This window comes from Ictalurus punctatus, chromosome 19, assembly GCF_001660625.3.
Source record: "Ictalurus punctatus breed USDA103 chromosome 19, Coco_2.0, whole genome shotgun sequence".
NCBI classification, from domain to species: Eukaryota; Metazoa; Chordata; class Actinopteri; order Siluriformes; family Ictaluridae; genus Ictalurus; species Ictalurus punctatus.
Window position 1 is genome coordinate 17,708,348 of NC_030434.2, and position 22,471 is coordinate 17,730,818.

General features: G+C 41.0%; 1 protein-coding gene across 6 annotated transcripts in view; it reads left to right on the top strand.

The window, feature by feature from the left end:
• The window catches only part of grip1 (glutamate receptor interacting protein 1), a 303,900-nt gene that overhangs the window by 206,383 nt on the left and 75,046 nt on the right, over positions 1-22,471 (top strand). For all 6 annotated transcript variants that reach the window (XM_053688172.1, XM_053688170.1, XM_053688171.1 and 3 more), the window contains exon 2: positions 18,195-18,275. In XM_053688172.1, coding sequence (XP_053544147.1) covers positions 18,195-18,275 — 81 coding nt within the window. The remainder of the gene's footprint in view (positions 1-18,194; positions 18,276-22,471) is intronic.

The following is a 22,471-nucleotide window of genomic DNA, read 5'->3' on the forward strand; positions in this document are numbered from 1 at the left end:
TTATCCACTATGGGATTTTGGGTAAGTACAATCTTCAGTGTATCCATGTGGGACCATCCACAACAGCATACGGTGTGTCACAGTTATGCAGAAGTTTAAAACTCTTCACTTTCTTAAGCAAAGAAAATCTCGTAAGTAAAGATTATCTTAGCCCTGATATTTAGCATGGTTTTATATTTATTCTGCTATCCAGGTTGCATGTTGACTGCTATGCAGTGATATTTTCACCCTGCATGGTGCACTTAGAAAGGTATAAGGTCCAACCACAGAAAAGGTATGATTTCAATATGTGCATACTTGTGTGATCTAAATCGGACACAGATTTTTAGATATTCGAGCAATCAACTAAAATGAACTGAAAATGAATACAGGTCATACATGATGTCAAGCAACATGAGTTATTTGGCTAGTAATGTTAGAAAATGGGTATTCTAATAAAAAGAGGTTCAAAAAAGAAACAATTTTATAACATTAAAATGTGGATTCCCCCCCCCCCCCCTTTGAAGGTGTAAATATAATGAACATTTGATTAGTAATCAAACAGTGAAATTAGTTCTGAGACCTCCTAGTATTTAATTTTTCCTAGACTTTTCCTCTTTAGTTTGTAAACTCCCAAGGGACTTTTCAAAGGTTATGGTTTTTAGTGTTTCTGCAGCTGGATCACAGATACGCACATTTTGACCCACAGCACCACTCCAATATCACCTCCATTACTATCTGAAATGTCAAAATTGGACTCTCGAGCTCCCTTTCTCTGCAGCATAATGGTGAGGAGACGGTGATAACCGTGGCCTTTTCTAGTGCGTGTCTGGAATGGTTTCTCTCACAGGGCCGACTGAGCCATGACCATAGTTGTGTTTAGTTTTAGCAGGTCTTTTCTGCACCACATCAGCCTTGAGCTGAGACCTAGTGGAAGGCACAGCTGCGTTCTCATATCTTGTTTGGACCCACTGTCTGTAGAGGGATTGGAGCTGTAGCTTTTGGCCTGGATTCGGTGCATCCAGCACATATATCGCACATAGTTTAGTGAAGGGCATATTCAGGGTCTTGCTAGCTTAGTGGAGGTCCTTTATCTCAAGTGCACACACATGTACAAACGTACACATGCTCATCGTGCAGAACAGTGGCTTTCGTTACCCTCATTACATGTGCTTCTTGCTCTCCACGCTAGATTAGTTCTCTAAGGAACTGGTGATGTGTGGCAAATTTTTCAACGCGTCTTTCCTGCCAGGAGCTTTTCACAAATTCTCATACCAAAGAACGACTTTGCCTTTAGAGCTTCTGGTGGCTTTGCATGACGCACCTTGACAGGCTTTCAATATCTTAATGTTTTTCTGATTCTTTTTCTTCACACGGTGGTCGTGTACGCATCATGTACATTGGCAGCGTCTTATTGGTCAGGCCACCTGCAGGGCATGATCATTTAACTCCACATGTCTATGGTGAAACCAAAGCAGGGAGTCATGGAAACAGAACTCCGCCAAGCTGTGAGCAAACCCAAACAGACGTCTCTCATTCTGCCTCCGTAGGCCGAGTGTCAGTGGATGGATAAAGCACTCTTTTGGCAAGTGCTGGAATATAAACATTGGCAGCACTTGAAACATCAGATTAGAGCTTTTTTCAGCCATGCAAATACACATATGAATGACTGCAAATGTGAAAAGCAATCCAACAAATGCATTTATTTTTTTTTATTTCCTCATCTTTTGAATGTAACAAATAGCTCACCACCACCTACTCCACTTTGTGCTTATGAAGCAAAAAGTAACACAAAAAATGCCCTCCAGCGTTTTTTTTTTTTTTTTTTTTTGGTGTAAGCGCATTCTTGTTTTGTGCACTAATCCCTCCATTTCCAGTGGCTATGTGGGTTTTAGGTTCCCAAGAACTATTCTAATGGAGCGCAGCCCCTTTGGGGATAGAAGGCAGCATCCTACTGTGGCTGTCTAATACAGCTCTTGTTGGGGTTTACTGAAGATGGGGGTGGATGTTTCCTGTCATTTTCAATCCTCTGCACTGGTTATCTTCTGGATTCTTTCATAGGAGGAGTGGAGAACAAATGGCAGCTGCCTCCACCCAATCTGAGCTTCCATTTTACAGCCTCCCTTTGATATTCTTTATTCCTTCATTTCCTCCAGTCAGCAAACACTGAAGTCATTTTGGGAAGTGACATTAAATCTACAGAGTGCCACTTTATGATAATATGCCATTAAGCTCAAATTCAGACAGGCAGTGCTTTTGTACAAGCATTATGCCACCCATAATTTATCTCGCAGAGAACTTCAAAGAGCTCCCCACACATTTAGGAGGACGTTTCAAGCAATTTCTGATATTTTGCCAATTCACTGCCTTCTTTTAAAAATTCAGCAGGGTTGCAATGTCCCCAGCTTTATTACATCAAGGTCAAAGAGTCGGACTGATTAGATTCGTCCAAATGGGGCTTCCTTGAATATCAAAGATGGCATGCAATTTGTGCTTCATTTTTTTCCCTCATTGCATCTCTTTAGCAATTTCTCACAGTCTGTTACTCCGGGCTTTGGTTTGCAGATGGATCTATTTTTCACACACTCTCTGGTGGATGAGCTTAAACGACAGGCATAAGACACAATTGTGAAAAATGAAAGTAGGAAGCAGTGAGTCACGAATTAGCCACTGAATTGGTTCTGAGCCCCAACCCCCTACCCCTGTCAGCATGGATAATTCTGTTGGGGGGGGGCAATATTTGAACCAGCTGACCACTTCTCAGGGTACTCGTATAAAAGAAAAGCTTTCATCATCCAAATAATGAATAACCTCTTTTTACACAATTTAGTGCACTCCCACTCTGTCCATCTCTCTCTGTGGGATGTATGCTTTATGGCTTAAAAAATAAGCCTGCATTGTTCGTCTCTGCGCCTGGCAGTTTAGGTCCTTGTGGCTTCATCAGCATGTGATCGTTAATTACCTAACTTCAAACGACTGGAAGTTTACAACTGCACATCAGGTTAGAAGGAGCTCTGGGTTCTCCATGAGGCCAAAGCTTTCCCATCTGTCTTAGATAGACTTTCATCTGGTTGCCCACTGGTCAAACTGTACAACCACCTGATCCCAATATGAGATCAAACAGCTATTTGCGGCCACTAGGGGATGAAGTCCAGGCCAGCCATTAGCTCACAGCACCAATTACTCCCCCAAATTACCATGAAGTCGAACAAGCCTAGTGATCCCAAAAGCCTTGTTCAACATGCAGTTTAACAGCAGTTAATATATAAATGGTTATGTGTAAGCACAAGACACTGCTGGAATCCTGAGACAGATTCCAGGATAACGTTAGCGGTTCCATAAAGCGATTTACACGTTTTCTCATTCACACACACACACACACACGCACCAGTGGCAGCAGAGCTACCATGCAAGGCGCTAGCCTGCCATTGGGAGCAACTTGGGGCTCAGTGTCTTGTCCTAGGACACTTTGGCATGTGGGCCGCGGCTTGAACCACCAACCCTGCGATTAGTATCTGCTCTACCACCTGAGCCACATCCGCCCTGGCCATTTTTCCACCCCGGAAAAATGTGACTCCTTTTGAGACACCTGATTTAAATCATCAGTAAAGTGATTACAATAGGAAAGCCTAACATTATTGAAAGTTACAGGAGAAATATCTGGAAATTGTAGCAATTAACAGGACTTTTATGGAATGTATGGAATGTGTTTATCATCATAAAGTGATTTTTAAGCTGCAAAAGGGTTTTTAAGGGTTTTTTTTGTGACAACCTTTGAAAACTAAAGGCTTGGTATGCTTCTGGTGATGATATTAATGTTTTATTTGTTAACAATCTGTTAAGAAATCCAACTGCTACAGTTTAATCAGCCAATCATGTGGCAGCAGCACAATCCATAAAATCATGGAGATGCAGGTCAAGAGCTTCAGTTCACATGTTCACATCAAATATCAGAATTTGTGGGGGAGTGTTATCTCTGTGACTTTAACTGTGGCACGATTGTTGTTCGTGTCGGATGGGGTGGGTTGAGTATTTCAGAAACTGCTGATCTCCTTGGTGTTTCACATACAACAGTCTCTAAAGTTTACACAGAATAGTATGGGGAAAAAAAACATACTGTGAGCTGAAACACCTTGTTGATGAGAGAGATCAGAGGAGAATGACAAGACCAGTCTGAGCTGACAGGAGGTATATAGTAACTCAAATCACACAACCGTGGTTGGCAGAAAAGCATCCCAGAACGTACAACCTTGAGGTGGATGGGCTACAACGGCAGAATACCCCATCAGGTCCCACCCCTGACAGCCACGAACAAGAATCTGAGGCTGTCATGAACATAGACTCCCCCAAACTGGACAGTTGAAGACTGGTAAAAGACCAGGTGATTTTATTTTTCTAATCTCCAACTGTCCAATTTGGTGGAGCCTGTACCCATGATAGCCTCAGATTTCTGTTTTTTGTCTGACAGGATTGGAACCCAATTCAGCCTTCTCCTGTTGTAGTCCATCTCCCTTAAGATTCGATGGTTTGTGAATGCCGAGATGCTTTTCCGCTCACCACGGCTCTAAAGAGTGCTGATTTGAGTTACTGTATCCTTCCCGGCAGCTCGAACCAATCTGGCCATTTTCCTCTGACCCCTCTTATCAACAAGGCGTTAACATAACCCAAACACCCAAAGTAAACTCATTTTACCAGTACCATTCTCTTCTGAAAACAACATTGTACTAAATTGAGTAAGCGCTGAGTCAGCATCTGTTGGGTCAGCATTAGGGCTGTGCCGAGACGTGGAGCTGGCTCAGGGTTTGTAATTGCACAGCTGAGCCGTTCCTGATCTTCCAGGTGCATATCCACCACCACAAACTCAACTGGCTTATGCTCCTAAATCTAGGACATCAATTCTCTGGGTGACCAGGTTCTGCCCACTTAACTCAGCTCGACCACATGCTCCCGAGCAGTGGCTAAGCAAGTGAGGTTCTGTATACTTGTTCATGCTGTTATATGAAATTCAAACTCTAGAGATATTCTCTTGACTACATGAACCTTTTCTCTTCATGCTGGCATGAATCATAAGTGCTGGCAGAGAGCCATGCTGCAGAGGATCAAGAGCGGTCAAGCTCTTAGCACATTTTTAAAAGGATTTTATATACTTTTCCTCTTCAATTATCTTTTTAGTGGGAGCCAGTACACGCAGCACTAGGTATTTGCAGTACATTTTTGCCAACAATTGAGATCTGCATCTCAAGCAGCCTTGGCTGTAGAGGTTCAAAGCCTGATACCAGTAGGGAGTAGCTTTGAATTTACCAATGTGCAACTAAATCAGCTTTCTAGATGCGGTGAAACTATATTAGACCAAACGGGCTTTTGGTGCTACAAGCCCCGAAAATAAAACTTCACCGCCAAAAAAAATCAAATGCGCTCATTATAAACAGAGAAAAAAACATCGGCATAAAAATGGCTGGCCTTCAGTAAACCTTTGAACATTTTGTGTAGAAGCCCTTCATTTTCACATCAGAGTACACTGCGAGTTATCACTCAAAAATATGCCAAAATGTGGGGGGTTTTTTCTGCCAGTAAAAAAGGCAGATCAGCTAGTCAACATAAGAATTAGGAATGATTCACATACACAATATGGCCAAAAGTCACATCCATATGTGCTTGTTGAACGTCCCATTCCAGATTTAGTCCCCCTTTGCTGTTTTAGTAACCTCCAATCTTCTGGGAAGGTTTTCCACTAGATTTTGGAGCGTGGCTGTGGGGATTTGCTCAGTCAGACCTAAAAGTATTAGTGAAGTCAGGCACTGATGTTGGGTGAGGAAGCCTGGGGTGCAGTCGGCATTACAGTTCATCCCAAAGGTGTTCAGTGGTGTAGCGGGTCAGGGCTCTGTGCAGGACACTCAAGTTTATCTACTCCATCCTTGGCAAACCATGACTTCCTAGAGCTCCTTTGTGCATAGGGACATTGTGCTGTTGTTTTGCTGAAGGGAAATTTGAAGGGAAATTCTAATTCTACAGTATACAAAGACTTTCTAGACAATTGTGTGCTTCTAACCTTGTGGGAAGTGTTTGCGGAAGAACCACATATGGGTGTGATGGTCATAGTGTAGGTGTTGTGATCTCTCTGGAAGCCTTCCTTGACTTTCCCAAGTGAAAGATGCACTGATATGGTGCCCTCACTTTCTTTCCAGTGGAGAATGGAGAAAGTTTTGATTTATTTATCTATGAATCCATCCATTTTCCATACTGCTTATCCTACACAGGGTTGCAGGGGAGCCTGGAGCCTATCCCATGGTTCCATGGTGGGGGACATCCTGGACAGGGTACCAACCCATTGCAGTGCACAACACCCCGTAACTCAACACTCTCCTGAAGGTTTACGTTCCCTCACGCAACCTGCGACCGGTTAATGACAGAAGCTTAGTGGTGCCTTCTCCGCATGGTTTAAGGTCCTTTCCAGAACCTTCACACTAACCGTCCCTCAGTGGTGGAATGAACTTCCAACCTCAATCTGGACCGCAGAATCCGTCACCATCTTCAAAAAACAGCTAAAGACCCACCTCTTCCATGAACACTTAATTAACCCCTGAAATGCCAACCCCACATTATCCTAGAACTCAATTATAAATCTTATATAGTAGCACTACTTGTATTGTTCTCCGCTTGATATATCGCTTCGCTTGTATTTCCTCACTTGTAAGTCGCTTTGGATAAAAGCGACTGCTAAACCGTCATTTTTTTATACGTGTTAAAAGTCAGCTTGATAATTCATTAATCTGTCACGTAAATTCTGCGATCTAACGTTGCAGACGTTACAGGACAGAATTACAGTATTGCAAATAAAACTAACATGACACGGAGGTTTTTCGTTAATACGCCTCTAGTTCCATTCACAAGCTACAGTCGTTTAATTACATCTGAACAATATTCACATGAAGTTAAGCAGCTTTCGTTTGACTGATTCTCTTTTTTTCCCCCCGTCTCTCTCTCAGTGTGCATTTCACATCCCATCAGTCTTTACGCTTTCCACTGAGCTGAGATCAAAGTGTTCACTGATGTACTGTCCCAGATATACTGTACAGCGCTCCAAACCCCCGCTGAGGGCCTACTACACAGCCAAACTTTCACGTTCTGTCAATATTTGTTCTAGTTTGCTGCTGATGGCATGTTGCAGGCTTGTTGCGCTATATAAACTGTAGCGTGGAGTTTGTTTTTGCTTTCCTTACCATTGGCTTTGGTTTCATTTCTCAGCCTATATTAGATAAAGATATCCAGAATTTAGTATAAGTAAGCATATATTTTATGTTTTAAAAACGTGTGTGTGTGTGTGTGTGTGTGTATATATATATATATATATATATATACACACACACACACACACACACACACACACACACACAGTATCTCACAAAAGTGAGTACACCCCTCACATTTTTGTAAATATTTGATTATATCTTTTCATGTGACAACACTGAAGAAATGACACTTTGCTACAATGTAAAGTAGTGAATGTACAGCTTGTGTAACAGTGTAAATTTGCTGTCCCCTCAAAATCACTCAACACACAGCCATTAATGTCTAAACCGCTGGCAACAAAAGTGAGTACACCCCTAAGTGAAAATGTCCAAATTGGGCCCAATTAGCCATTTTCCCTCCCCGGTGTCCTGTGACTTGTTAGTGTTACAAGGCCTTCGGTGTGAATGGTGTGTTAAATTTGGCGTCATTTCTCTCGCACTCCTGACCTCATACTGGTCACTGGAAGTTCAACATGGCACCTTATGGCAAAGAACTCTGAGTCCTGTGGTCTGATGAGACCAAGATAAACTTATTTGGTTCAGATGGTGTCAAGTGTTTGTGGCGGCAACCAGGTGAGGAGTACAAAGACAATTGTGTCTTGCCTACAGTCAAGCATGGTGGTGGGAGTGTCATGGTCTGGGGCTGCATGAGTGCTGCTGGCACTGGGGAGCTACAGTTGATTGAGGGAACCATGAATGCCAACATGTACTGTGACATACTGAAGCAGAGCATGATCAGTATGCAATATTCCAGCATGATAATGACCCCAAACACACCTCCAAGACAACCACTGCCTTGCTAAAGAAGCTGAGAGTGAAGGCGATGGACTGGCCAAGCATGTCTCCAGACCTAAACCCTATTGAGCATCTGAGGGGCATCCTCAAACAGAAGGTGCATCCACCAGCTCCGTGATGTCGTCATGGAGGAATGAAGAGGACTCCAGTGGCAACCTGTGAAGCTCTGGTGAACTCCATGCCGAAGAGGGTTAAGGCAGTGCTGGAAAATAATGGTGGCCACATGAAATATTGACACTTTGGGCCCAATTTGGACATTTTCACTTAGGGGTGTACTCACTTTTGTTGCCAGCGGTTTAGACATTAATGGCTGTGTGTTGAGTGATTTTGAGGGGACAGCAAATTTACACTGTTACACAAGCTGTACACTCACTACTTTACATTGTAGCAAAGTGTCATTTCTTCAGTGTTGTCACATGAAAAGATATAATCAAATATTTACGTGAATTTATGTGAGGGGTGTACTCACTTTTGTCAGATACTGTGTGTGTGTGTGTGTATATATATATATATATATATATATATATATATATATATATATATATATATATATAATATATGTATGTATATATATGTATATGTATGTATGTGTCTGTGTGTGTATTTATATAATATATGTTTTTCTGCTTCAACTTGACTGAATTCAGGAACATTACAGACATTGTACAAAGGCGTAACGTCTAATGTTCCTTGTGATGTCAATCACATTTGAATTGCTAAGCACTTAAAAGGCAGTCATTCTGTAATGTTCCTTGACATCACAAGGAACATTAGACATTACGCTTTTGTATAATGTCTGCAATGTTCCTTTCTTAAGTTTTTTTCCCCCCACTTATTTCTACACTTTTCCTCTCTGTGCTTTAGCTTTGGCGCAACCCCCAGTTCCATTACAACTGAACTGCCTCGGGTTGACCCAAAGTGACTGCTGTTGTTAAATTTTAAGGGATTTTAATCCCAGGATATGCCTTCCTACTGCTCAGTGCTGGAAGGAGATAGATATTTTGCTGCAGTGGACAGGGACAATTGGGTATTCTGTTTTTCTTCCTTTCTCTCTCTCTCTCTCTCTCTCTCTCTCTCTCTCTCTCTCTCTCTCTCTCTCTCTCTCTCTGTGCCATCAGATTGAGGGTAGCTTGTGTCATTAGACCCAGGCAACACAAACTCTGAGCTCATTGCTAAAAATAAAGGCGAGTCACCCCCTCTCTCTCCCCGAGGTCTGCATGGTTGAGCTTGAACACAGCTAGTCCCTTGATTCATTATGATTTGACTTTAGAACATACCAGAAACGTCATTATAGAGAGCATCAGAAGTGTTGAAAATGAATGTGTAAAATTACAGGTTCTGTGAGGCATCTTTAGCTCTCTCTGCAGCAGATGTTAAAAGATTCCAGTGGAGTAAAACGAAGGCCGTCATGTCCACCTGCCCAGTTGTACACCACTCGGACACATGTCATGTAGATTGGTTGGCCTTTCTAGAGCTTGGTTTGGGAAGCTTGAGTAATTAACGGATGGTGAGAGCCGGTGTATGGACCGCACGCCCTGCGAGACTCATTACTATTCGCCACAGATGACAGGGAGAGCCCAGAAGCACTTCAGGTCTTTCTTCCTTACCCCTCACCTCCACAAATGAGTGCGCCTATATGCATGACTGAGCTCACTGTGACTTGGTAGGGTGACAGCTCTACTGCTGTCTGTTTCCTTTCTCTCTCTGAGTGCCAGACTCATTTCTTTCATTCTCACTCTTTCTATCCCTTTATGGATCTTTTACATTTTCATTCTTTCATCATCAACAGATTTCTCCTCCCACCTCTTTATCCTTCTGTTCACTTTTATTGTGATGGATCTATCGTGTTAATGTCATACCATCATGGTCCTGCTCCTCCTCCTCATTCAGGCAGTGAGTCAGTGGCTGACCTCAAAGTTCCTGCATTCCTCCTTGCCCACTTCACCATTGGTTTATTATGCCACCGCTCTTCTTTTTACTGCCAATGTCTTTATCTCATTGGTGCGGTCCTGCAATGTTTCCTAAAATGAACTGAGCGAAAAGGAAAAATGTAGAACACCAATTCACTAGTGCACTCATTTGTGTTCCCCATGCACTTGGTATGCATTTCGTGTATGGACACAGAGTCTGCCCAGTAGTTGAAGGAAAAGCACAGCTCTGGTAAAAGCAACGTCACATTCTGCACCATTACCCTGGTGACACTGAGCTCATCTTTGTGCATGCCATGGTGTTCCTGTGTCGAGTGAGCAATGACTTTCACTGGGATGTGGGAGAGTAGCGCCCCAGAGGTAGATCCATTGATGTGAGGGAAGAGTAGCAGAGTGAATGCTGTAAATAGAGCAGGCCTTAGACCACTCAGGCTCCATCCTGCTTGTCTGCTTTGTTCTGGGAGAGCTACTAAATGCAGAGAGAGATATGAAATTACACTGGCTGGGATTAGAATGGCCTGGCTTGTTCCCTGAGCCGAGGAGCCGCAGTTAGCAAGCTCAGCTTAAATGTAGGAAAATGATCAATGTGAATTTGGTGGACCGGATATGTTGACATTTTTGTGTTCATGTTTCAGTACATAAGTAGAATTGGTTTAATGGTGATTAGTTGAAATGGTGTTAATGTCTTCGCGGTCATAACAACCGTGGTAACGTTGGGGTGTAATGTTGCTTCTCTTTCAGGAAAGAGAAAAGTAGTAGTAAATTATACCATTCTTTGTTGCTGGGGCGGTAACCTCAAGGGTACACATTTTGTACCTTTTAATATGTATCTTTCACATGGATATGTGGATATAGTGTACCTTTAAAATTGATTTAAGGTACATAAATGCACTATAATTCATTTTTAGAGTAAAGCTTTAAAGGTACACTACATTAACCTTTCTAGGTAAAAGATACTTACTAAAGGTACAAATTGTATACACTTCAGGCTTCTACCACAACATCAAGGAAAAGTACAGTTTAGTATATGGGATTAGATTTGTGCCAAAAGTATTTAAAGAAACTGACATAAAATATCCAATGAGAGAGAAGAAAAACACTCTGAAACTGAAAACTCGAACTCGGCGGCAAAAAATGTGACATGCTCTTCAAATAAACAGCATTCTTTTTTTTAACAGTTTTCTAAGCATCGTTTTCACTAATCATGGTTGATGAATGCGCTGCTAGAGTTTTCTTTTACGCTTTCAAATGTTTCTTGTACACTCTGCAAGCTTCCATTTGCCATTCTGGCACTAATCTCACGTGTGGGTGGTTTTAACACCACTTTACTCTAATTGGCTAGTGAGATTTGGATTGGCAGCTCCCTGACCAGGAAGTAGAGACTTTTTGGGGAGCGTTCTGGATGTGGTTCTCTGTATAGGTGTAGTGTTTGTACTTTACTTTTTAGTGTTTGAAATTACTTGGTCAGTGTATTAGTTTGCACTGAATATTTGAGGTTTGGATAGTCTCATACGACTATTTCGGCACGGAGCATCGTTGACATCATCAACGCTATCCTCCTCCTCCTCAGCCGAACACGTGAGCTGTCGATTCAGATCTCACTAGCCAATGAGAGTAATTCGTTGATAAGCCCGCCCACACGTGAGATTTTGTCCAGAATAGTGAACGTAAACTCATTGTATATTTCTCATTGTATATTTTTGTTTGTTTCTTGAAAAGTTATGTTCAGTACTTTATGCCATATTAGTACCCTTTTTTTCAGAGAAGTTTGTTGTAGTTTACTTACTCCCATCAGAAAAATACATAGACCAATCAACTAATACCATCTGGTCTGTGCTTTTCTTAAATAAGAGGAGCATCTGCACACACCTGTCACATAGGTGGTGTCCTGAAGGGTACATCTTTTTGTACCTCCAGTGACGAGAACGTTTGTAGATAGTTGTCAAAGCACACCATTTAAAGTACAAACTTTTATTCAATACCATTTTCTTGTCCGATGTGATGTGACAAAGCCATGATTTTGGGAGGTTAAGTGTCGTGTAGTGACTCTGCTGTTCCCTCTTTATATGTATCCAGTTCTTTAAGTGTGAGACGCCTGACACCCACAGATCTGTCCTCACACATCTGTCCCAGGCAGTTCATTAAGAACCCTCGTTTCAGTCTCAGACTGTAACAGATGAGTTTGGCCATTGCCAGCAGGTGTGAATTAGTCAGCTTGCTGAGACTTGGGGGGGCTTCTGGACTTTTGAAACCAACACTATTCATCAAAGATGAAAATGAACGACTGGGAATTTCCCTAGTGGACTGGTCCTGCCTTGAATCTTGAATCTTGAGAGAGAGAGAAATGGACAAAGTATTGCAAGCAAGCATTTGGCTTTGCTCTCACATTCAGACATACAGTATTTGAAATTCCATTGTTGTTTGTTCACAGACTGACTGATTGATCTTATTGTTGAAACGTACATGTATGAGTGTTGCTCAGGACATCCAAATAGCGGTAGTATAAACCTAGCAATCTGTCATTAAATCGGCATCGCTATATTCCAATAGATTGTGAACCTTTTTTTTACATTTCCATTTATGGCATTTTTTCAGACGACTTTATCCAGAGCGACTTACATTTATCTCATCTGTACATCTGAGCAGTTGAGGGTTAAGGGTCTTGCTCAAGGGCCCAACAGTGCCAGCTTGGCTGTTTGGTGCTGGGGTTTGAACTCACGAGCTTGCAATTGGTAACGCAACGTCTTAACCACTGAGCTACCACAGCCTTATGCTTTTTGCTTTAGGACTGATGATTGCACAGTTTAGAAGCCAGACTTTGGAAACCTGTGAAGAATATCCAAATGTGTTGGAATACATATAGCAAAAATACACATACACACACAGATTACACATCTCCTATGCTTCCACAGTTTTCTGTGGACATTATAGTGATATGAATAACTATTGAAACGTCCAGTTAATGGACTGCTTGTGAGATTTACTAGCCAGTTATAGTGCAGGAAACTGAATAAATATCACTGAATTAAAAAATACATAAATACAGATGCATTGGTTTTTCATAGGTTGTGCAAAAGAATGCATCAATGTTTTGGGGCACAGATGATAGCTGTTTGCAACGTACTGCAGATTTTATTTCTCAATGGTTATGTCATTAATTTATAGTGACTGCTAGTTAGGCTTCTTTTTATTCACTATTTTTTATCGTCTTGATGCACGCGTTTTTATAAGTGTGAATGTGTTGCCGTGTTTATTTGTATGCTATGAAGGAGAGGCACATGAACTGAAAGAACTATCAACTCTTACCGCTGTTGCAAACCTCCTACACAGCCACCTACTATCCATGCACAAAGCTGCTGTTAAAACCAGAAGCTTTTCCCAGACTTCAGGATTGATGCTGTTGTGCTTCAGTATCCCAACAACAGCATGAGTCATCCAAGCTCATTTTGCAGATAGCCTAGCTGTTTTCCTTCTTTTCTGGTTCCATTCTTGTGACTTAACACTTTGTTTATGTCTGATTTGTTCACAAGCCTCACCTACACCACGAAGAGGTTGTTGTGTTCACTCATTCAGATCCACACCGGACTGACACCTAAATGCATTTTTCATGAATATGTCTCTATGCTGGTCTCTTCAGAGACTTGATTCCAGGTCAGCGAAGTATGTGCTGTGTTCTATATAGTAGCACTTTTCTGCATTGCTCCAAAGTGATTTCAATTTTTACATGCCATCCTGTGCTGATCAAATATCAGCTTTATAGTGCATCATCACATGGGGAAACTTCCCAACCTCACTCAGTTGCAAACAGTGGGTTAGCACTATAAAAAAAAAAAAAGGAATATATTTTTTATAGCGGTTTATAAAACACTGATTGTCTCAAAGCAGCTTTACAGACCAGTGTGCTTGCCAAGTCTGGTAGTAACAAGGAGAAATGATGGCGCTAATACTTCTCTGCCTGGTGCTGTGAATGAGTTATTTGTGTATCAGATATTATAGAAGTACCAGGGTTTTCCATAGGTTTTCATGAGGCTTGGGTGCTGTAGGGTTCCAGGGGTTGGTTCTGGTTGGGGGTTTGAAATTATTTGAAGGAAATTAAGATATTTGAAGTTTTTTCCACATTGTTTTCTACCATTATCCTTACTATATTTGTGAAAGAAAGCTGGCAACACTTATTGTACTTATAGTCAAAAGTCTCTTCATTTCACCAAATATGTTTGAGATTTTAATGAAAATATGTGTGGATTCCCTTAACTTGTAAACATAGGGAAAATAAACATGTTGAAATACATAGGTAATTATTTTTGCAAATGCAAGGACATAAAGGAGACAGGCAGAGAATTTCTTGATTCATTTCAACATTTATTTCTTTTTTTGAAGCGGTCAGCACCTGTTTTACATAATAATCCTATGGAGTAGATCGTGTTTTCAAAAACACCCCGAGCTTCTTTTGGGACGCTGTGAACTGTATTTTGGAATAGTTCTTTCTTTGGCCAGAGGTTTTCATCAGAAAAAGATGTTACGCGTGAACACAGCCTAAAATTGTTTAGCTACCAAGCCACGTCAGACACTAACATTAGTTCAGTCAAGGTATCTTTACGTAACATCGACCGACTAGCTTTGCTGGCTAGCATAACTTAATTTAGTACGTGGTCTAGGTTAGCAATTTTTTTACTTGTAAAATAGGCTACGTTAATTATATCTTTATTATATCTGCTATCACTATTGTTCACATCCACAAAAACAAATAGTTGATATTCTTTGTTGAGGTTTACCTTATCAATGACGTCCCACTTGCTTTTCTGAGTTGATGGCTGTAACTACCATCCCGAGTTGATTGTACAGAGAAATAACCAATCGGCTGTTTGATTAGCTTGGCAATGAGCATCTGTCACACACCAATCACACGCTCTTCCAAACACTGATTGTTGATTGGCAGGTCATTCATGTTACCAGCTTACCTTTCTGTTTGAGATCAAGCCACCTCACAATTTTTCTTCGTCAGTGCATAAATCCCTTTTTACATCTTAAAACATCAATTCGTCTTAACGTGCTCCACAGAAACACTTAGGTGCTGTGCTTAAGCCTTTCTATGGTGGGGAAAACCCTAGAAGTACTATATAATATTTATCGAATGTACGTAACTGCTCATAATAAAGGTTATGAATAAATAAGTCTTTTAAACGTAATTGAAGGAGACAGGTGGCTCATTTTCAGCTCGGGGTATAGATCTCAGGATAAGCAGAATCTGAGTGGGAGCAGGGACGTCTAGAGGATGTTGTGGACCTTAGGATAAGTACATGTACATTGATAGCATTTGGCAGATGTCTTCCCTCTTTGCTCTGTAGTCTTCAAAAACATGTATCCTTAAGCTAGAACAAATAGGTCAGGGTCTCGATGTATACGGTCAAGTTAAAACCCTGTAAGAGAGGAGTACAGCAACAAACAGCAAAAGGTACAAGTCAGGAGGTTTTTTATTGGGGTATTTTTGTGTTATTAAGATGTACAGTGTGAACACCTCTGATGCTATTTTCACCATCTTGTTGAGATCGTCGTACAGTATAAGCCTGGCTTTGCTTCCAATAACTAGCTATCTAGACAGCCTGCATGCTTGTTTTCAGTTTGGCTTACTCGTCTGTGGTTTGCACGTTTGTTGGGTTAAAGTTCACCTAGATTACTTCAGTACAAAATGAATTAGTATGTACGTGAATTGCCTTTTTCATAAGATACATTTAATTTGCCTTTAGTTTGACCATTGCTTCGGATTTAAAGACATGATCCAGTGAACTGCACAATCATGACTGGTCTCCAAGACGCCATCAACTCTATTCCATCATCAACAAAGTCTAGTGAATGAATGTGAATATGGTGGGAAGAGCGCTGATCTCTATTTCACCAAAACTCTCATGTGCATGGTCTATCACCTCCATCTGAGAAGTTATTTGAATTCTTCTCATCTTTAGTCGACAGACTGTGACATACTGATTTTGGATCTATATTATGGTAGGATGTGCTGTTCAGGGAAAGTAGTTGGAGTACTTTACCCAGCAGCCACTACAGCAGGGTCTGCGGATGAGAGCTGAATGTCAACAGTACAGCGATTATAATTTAAATGCATCCTGCTGCTAATGCGCTCTTAAAATTTATCAGCAAGGAGGGATGCGCGTGTGCATGAGGTTTTCTTGCCGTGTCTGCTCCTCATGAATATCTGAAGCAGTGTACATCGTCTGTGCATGTATTTACTACTTCTGAGATGCATACTTGAATATACAGTCCCTTTTGAACGTGTTCGAACAGCAAGTCCTATTCTGTTGTTTTTGCTCTCCATTGAAGACATTTGGGTTTGGGATCAAATGATGAATATGGCATGACAGAAGCAGAATTTCAGCTTTCACTTCCTGATATTTATATCTAGATGTGTAAACCAACATAGAACGTGGCACCTTTGGTGGCTGAGCACTCAATTTTTAGGTGAGCAAATGTATTGGAACAGATAGTCTTGAAGTAAATAACACTTAATACTTGGTTGCGTATTGATTGCTTGCAATAACTGCGTCAAGCCCACTGACATAACCACAAACTGTTGCATTTATCTTTTGTGATGCTTTTCCAGGCGTCTATTGCACCTTCTTTCATTGTTTGTTTTGAGGGTGTTTCTTCCTTTAGTCTCATCTTCTGGAGGTGAAATGCTGCATAATTGGGTTAACATCTGGTGATTGACTTGGCCAGTCTAAAACCTTCCACTTTTTTCCACTTTTTTTTTATGAAGTCATTAGATGTGTTGGCAGTGTGTTTTGGGTCATAGTCTTGCTGCATGATGTTCATATTGAAAGTTACTCGTCAGACAGAATGTTCCTGTAAACTTTTGAATTCATTCTGCTGCTACCATCATGAGTTACATCATCAATAAAGATTAGTGAGACTGTTCCAGAAACAGTCATGCAAGCCCAAGCCATGGCACTACCTCCACCATGCATGACCGATGAGCTTGTATGTTTTGGATCATAAGCAGATCCTTTCTTTCTCCACACTGTTCCATGTCTGGATGTTAGTACATCAGTGGTTTCTTTCTTTTTCAGGACATTCCAAATTGTTGTATTGTCTATGTCCAATAGTTGTGCAATGGCTCTGATAGATTTTCCCTCTTTTCTCCGCTTCAAAATGGCTTGCTTTTCTCCCGTAGGCAGCTCTCTTGTCTTCATGTTGGTTTATCCTTTTTAACAACTAATGCAGTTTTCCCAGGACAAACCCAGGGCTCGAACCAAGTATAGATGTTCAGGGCTATGACTTGTTTAAACAATCAATTTAACAGGGACCTCCTGGGCAACAGGAAACACCTGTCAGTCACATGTTCCAATATTGTTTATCACTTGAAAAATGGGTGGGTTCAAACAAAAGGTATGATTTTCCAAGTTGTTTTACACATCTGTTTGAAAATCTCAAGAAGTAAAAGCTTAAATGATGAGCTATCCTCTCATATCTATCTTTTCTTCTGAAATCCAAATGTTTTCAGTGTACAGCAAAAAAAAAAAAAAAAAAAAGAATTGGGTTTGCAGTTCCAATACATTTGGAGGGGACTGTGTGTGTGTGTGTGTGTGTGTGTGTGTGTGTGTGTGTGTGTGTGTGTGTGTGTGCGCGCATTACCCATCTGAATACCTTTTGAATAAAGCTAGTAATTATGTACAAGCTTTACACAGACTTACAGTACAAACATCTTGAGATTTCCTCTTTCTCTTTGTGTATATGTAATATATAAACGAGAGCTTGCTGTTTTCTAATCGTGTAAGTCATAGCACTGTTTCATGCTACACTTCACTCGGCACTGCAGCTTAAAGCCTTGATTTGTACACCTCCATATTTGACAGCCAAGCCACACACGCACCCTGTAACTTTCCGTACATCCGTCAAACAGGAAGCCTCTTCTGAAGCTAAAAAGAGCTTGCTCATTAGAATAATTTTATTCCTCACGTGTGTGTGTGTGTGTGTGTGTGTGTGTGTGAGGTTGCCAGCTCTTGTGATGCTGAGTATCACCTGAGAGTGCCATTAATCCAATTATGGCATCTCACTTTAAGGATTGTGTGTGTGAGAGAGAGAGAAAGAGAAAATGATCAGTAAATGCAGTGTAAGTTTCACTTTATGATTGGTATGTTTGTGCTTGTTACTCTTGTTTACTCTTCTGCTTGTTCTTCTGCTTGTGTTTTTGTAGATGAGGGGCCCTACACCAAACACTCCAACCCCTCCAGATCTCCGGATGGAGCACTGGCCATCAGAAGACAAAGTATCCCAGGTATCTACCTACCTTAAATTTTCACTTCACATTAAAGGTACAGAGGCGCACGGTGGTTTAGTGGTTAGCACGTTCGCCCCACACCGCCAGGGTTGGGGGTTAGATTCCCGCCGCTGCCCTGTGTGTGCGGAGTTCGCATGTTCTCCCTGTGCTGCGTGGGTTTCCTCCGAAGTCCAAAGACATGTATGATAGGCTGATTGGCGTGTCTAAAGTGTCCACTAGGTGTATGTGATTGTGCCCTGTGATGGATTGGCACCCTGTCCGGGGTGTTCCCCGCCTTGTGCCCCATGTTCCCTAGGACAGGCTCCAGGTTCCCCATGACCCTGTATGATAAGCAGTATAGAAGATGGATGGATTGATGGATTAAAGGTACAGTTTATAATATTTAAAACTAGACAAGTTTTATCCAAATCACTTTATTGTCAAGTCATGTCACATGTATTTATATGGCACAGTTAGAAACAACTTTCGTTGACCAAGCTAATCAATTCAGTTATTGTTCTGAGATTGTATTGTATATTATTGTATATGAATTGTTATGAAGTGTATATTTACATACACTTTATAGTGTCCTAAAGGAGAATATGTTCTTGCTTATTGCTGCTTGCTTGCTATATGCAGATAGAGTCTTAGCAATATTTTAGTAAGATAGTAATTCATGGTTCTTTACTTTATGATTAGTGCACGTCAACTCAGGCTTTGCTTTTCTAGTTTTCCAGCCGCTGTGCTCTCTTAATTCTCCATGTCAACCCATGAGTTCTCTCTCATCATTGTGAATTGATGCGACAGCTTAAAATACCATTTTGAATTAGAGCATAACGGATTAATTATTTCTGCCCGCAACCCTATACTGTACATTAGATCGTCTACACGAATAGAACCCAGCACACGGCAGCTGACAGACAGTCCCCTGACCATGCACTGGAAAAGTGTATATAAACCTCAGCCAGCTTCATGACGAGCCAATCCAATGTTCATCCTTCCATGTCACTGTGCGAACAAATCGCCGGCTTCACGAGCACATCCTCTCCTTTCTCTTCTGATTGTGGAAATTGAGACGTTGTTTCTTTTAAAGCTGTACATGGCAGAAAAATGGTCTTTCAGCGAGTGAAAATAAAATCCATGGATAATCCACAAGTATGGATTCCTGAGCGCATCAAATCCATCTTCAGGAGTGTTTTCTGTATGTCCTTTGATTCTGTTTCCCACGCTGATATCTTTATATAGTGATGGCTGTATGTGTTGAGTTTTATTGTAGTAGCACTTCCGTATGATGCGTGAACGGAATACACAAGGCGTCTTGTCCCTGTATTTGGACCCATAGTGTGCGACTGAAATATAAAACTTGATTTTAAGAAAATGTATTTACCTTCAGAATCTTGATGGGGTTTTTTTCCTTCTACTATTTAAGTTTCCTAACTGAAATATGTACTTGATTAGCAATTCATAGTGCATCATGCTTAAATGCATGCTTCTTGTTAGTGTTCTAATCTCACATTATTCTTACATTGTGTCTGCATCACACTGATGAAGTCAAACCATCCTTGATGCTCATGAATCAAATACCCATTCCATATTTGTTGCAGTCTTGCATTAAACATAAATGTGATGTCTCAGTAAGTGTCCCGGGCTCAGAGCTAGGGGGTGTCGAGCTCTATTTCCATTGCTATAGCTCTCTGATGACTTGTAATGGATTCACTAAGTTTAGCCGTGTTCAATTTTTGAACGTGTTGGTTTGTGCTGGGAAAAGAGCACTGGCTTCATGCACCATTTGGTGAAAGAAAGAAAGAAAGTGATCAAGAGGAGATAAAGCAGCTTCAAATCCATGGCTGCTGATTCCCACACTCGCTGGAAAATTGATAGTAAATCCAATGGCTTGTGGATGGATGGAAAGCAGAGGGGTTGCAGAGTGCCCTTATTACCGCTTCAGCTAGATCTGCCTGCTTTAATAGATTATACTCGAGTAGTTTAGCCAAATATAAAGCCTGAATACTTATGTGAATTCGTCTGAGCTCTGAACTCTGCTTCATTATCATTCTACTGCAAAAGAATAATTTCAGTATTGCAATTACAAAATGATTCCTTTTAGATGTAACATGTCTCACCTCCATGCTGTAAATGTAGCTCGGATTTCTGAATCCCATGCACTACCAGTCGAGCTACAGTCTGTACTCATTCTGTCAGGTGGTTGAAGTTGATTGTTCCTCTTATACGACAGTAATATTCCAATGATTATATATTTTTCTGTTCATAGTTAGACTTACTAGTGTGTAACAGCACAGGTATTTTAGTTCATGTGATCACTTGTATTATAGCAGCTATAAACTAGGGATGCACCGATACCGGTACTCGGGTGTGCTCGGATGCTGTGCTCATGTACTCGTACTCGTAAAACTACCCCGATACAACCGCACCGATACCACTTTATGACAACATGACATAGCCCAACCTCTCGTCAGTTGAGCAGGTAGTCGGAAGAGGAGCAATGTCAGCAATCTGGAGATATTTTAAGATAAGTGATGATGATGATAAGAGTAGAGCAGACTGCAAACTATGCTCTGCTAAACTGTGAAGAGGAGGGGTAAAAAAAATAGCTCGGTTAACACAAGAAATTTGATTAAACATCTAAAGAACAAACATAACACAGAGTGCAAAGAGTTTGCTTATGCTAGCAGCGGGAAACAGCAACAACCAACATTTCAGCAAACGCTGGAGAAGTGAGAGAACATGTCCAGAGACAACCCACGGGCAGTAAAAATAACAGAAGCTCTTACACAGTTCATTGCTCTTGATGACCAACCGTTGTCAGTTGTCGATAATACAGGATTTCGTCGTCTTCTTGTTATACTTGAGCTGAACTATGAGCTTCCCAACCATCACCACATTACAGATACCGCATTACCACAGCTGCGTGACTTGGTGAAAAAGCACATCAGGAACCTGTTGCAGGACATTTCGGCCCTCAGCTTCACCACTGATATTTGGACTAGCAGTGTCAGCCCAACGTCTCTTATAAGTTTAACAGCACAGTGGATTGATGAGGATTTTACTCCCCAGAGAGTCGTTTTACAAGCAACGCAGATTAGGGGTTCGCACACTGGACAAGCCATAGCAGGTGCGTTTGATGACATGCTTCAGACATGGGGCATTCCGAAAAGTGTGAAGTACTCATATCGGTACTTGGTATCAGGTGGTACCCAAGTTTAACTACATGTATTTGGTCTGAAAAAAGTGGTATTGTTGCAACCCTAATATAAACAGTTATTCCCTAACCAGCATCTCTTTTTTTTTTTTCTTTCTTTCTCTTTAAGCTGTTAAAAATGCTGACGATATCAACAATTAAATACAGTATTTTAAAAGATCTGCTTATGTTGACCATCTACCGCTAGGCCCTTTGTCTAATCATAACGTGATTTATACAACAGTTCGTTCCGGTCCACTAATCTGATTGGACGAGCAGCATTCCAAGAGTGCTTATGGTGACTTTAACCACACTGGGACTCACCTGTGTTCACCATGTAAAATTCCACTTCCTAGTTTGAAACGGTTACTACAGTAGTGTTCGCGACATCAGCAGCAGACATGGCAAATGATACTTTTAAGGAATATAACTTTTGACGTAAAATATGAAAGCTTATCAGATTATGATGAAAAGGAAGAAGGGATGTCATTTTTCACGAGAAGCACCTTTTAACAGGATTATAAGCACCGACAGGCTATAAAGTGAGCGTGGCTTCTTCAGGACCGATTACCACAAGCGGAGCAAAAATAAACAGAATATTTGGGCATATTATGTCCGAAATGTCAGTTACTCTGTATTAATTTATTGTTAATCGAACAGTAAGGCTGGGCACTATATCAATATCATGTCAGTATTGTAATAAATGATTACGCAAGACACTTTTCTGAGATATCGTTGGTGTTATCGCTGTCATTTTTTTTTTTTTTAGCTTCTTTGTCTTTGTAGGCATTAAAGAAAAGTATCGTCAAACTCAGTTTAATGTGTTTTTGTTTATTTTACTATGTACGGTAGATAAATTATAAATGTGATACTCATCGCATATCGTAGAAATCTCCTCAAGTATCGTGATGATATTTTTACCATATCACCCATCGAAGTGTTATATAAAAGCAATATCACACTTGCACTGATATTCTTGCTAGTTTCATTTGTTTTGTACTGTACAGTACTGTGC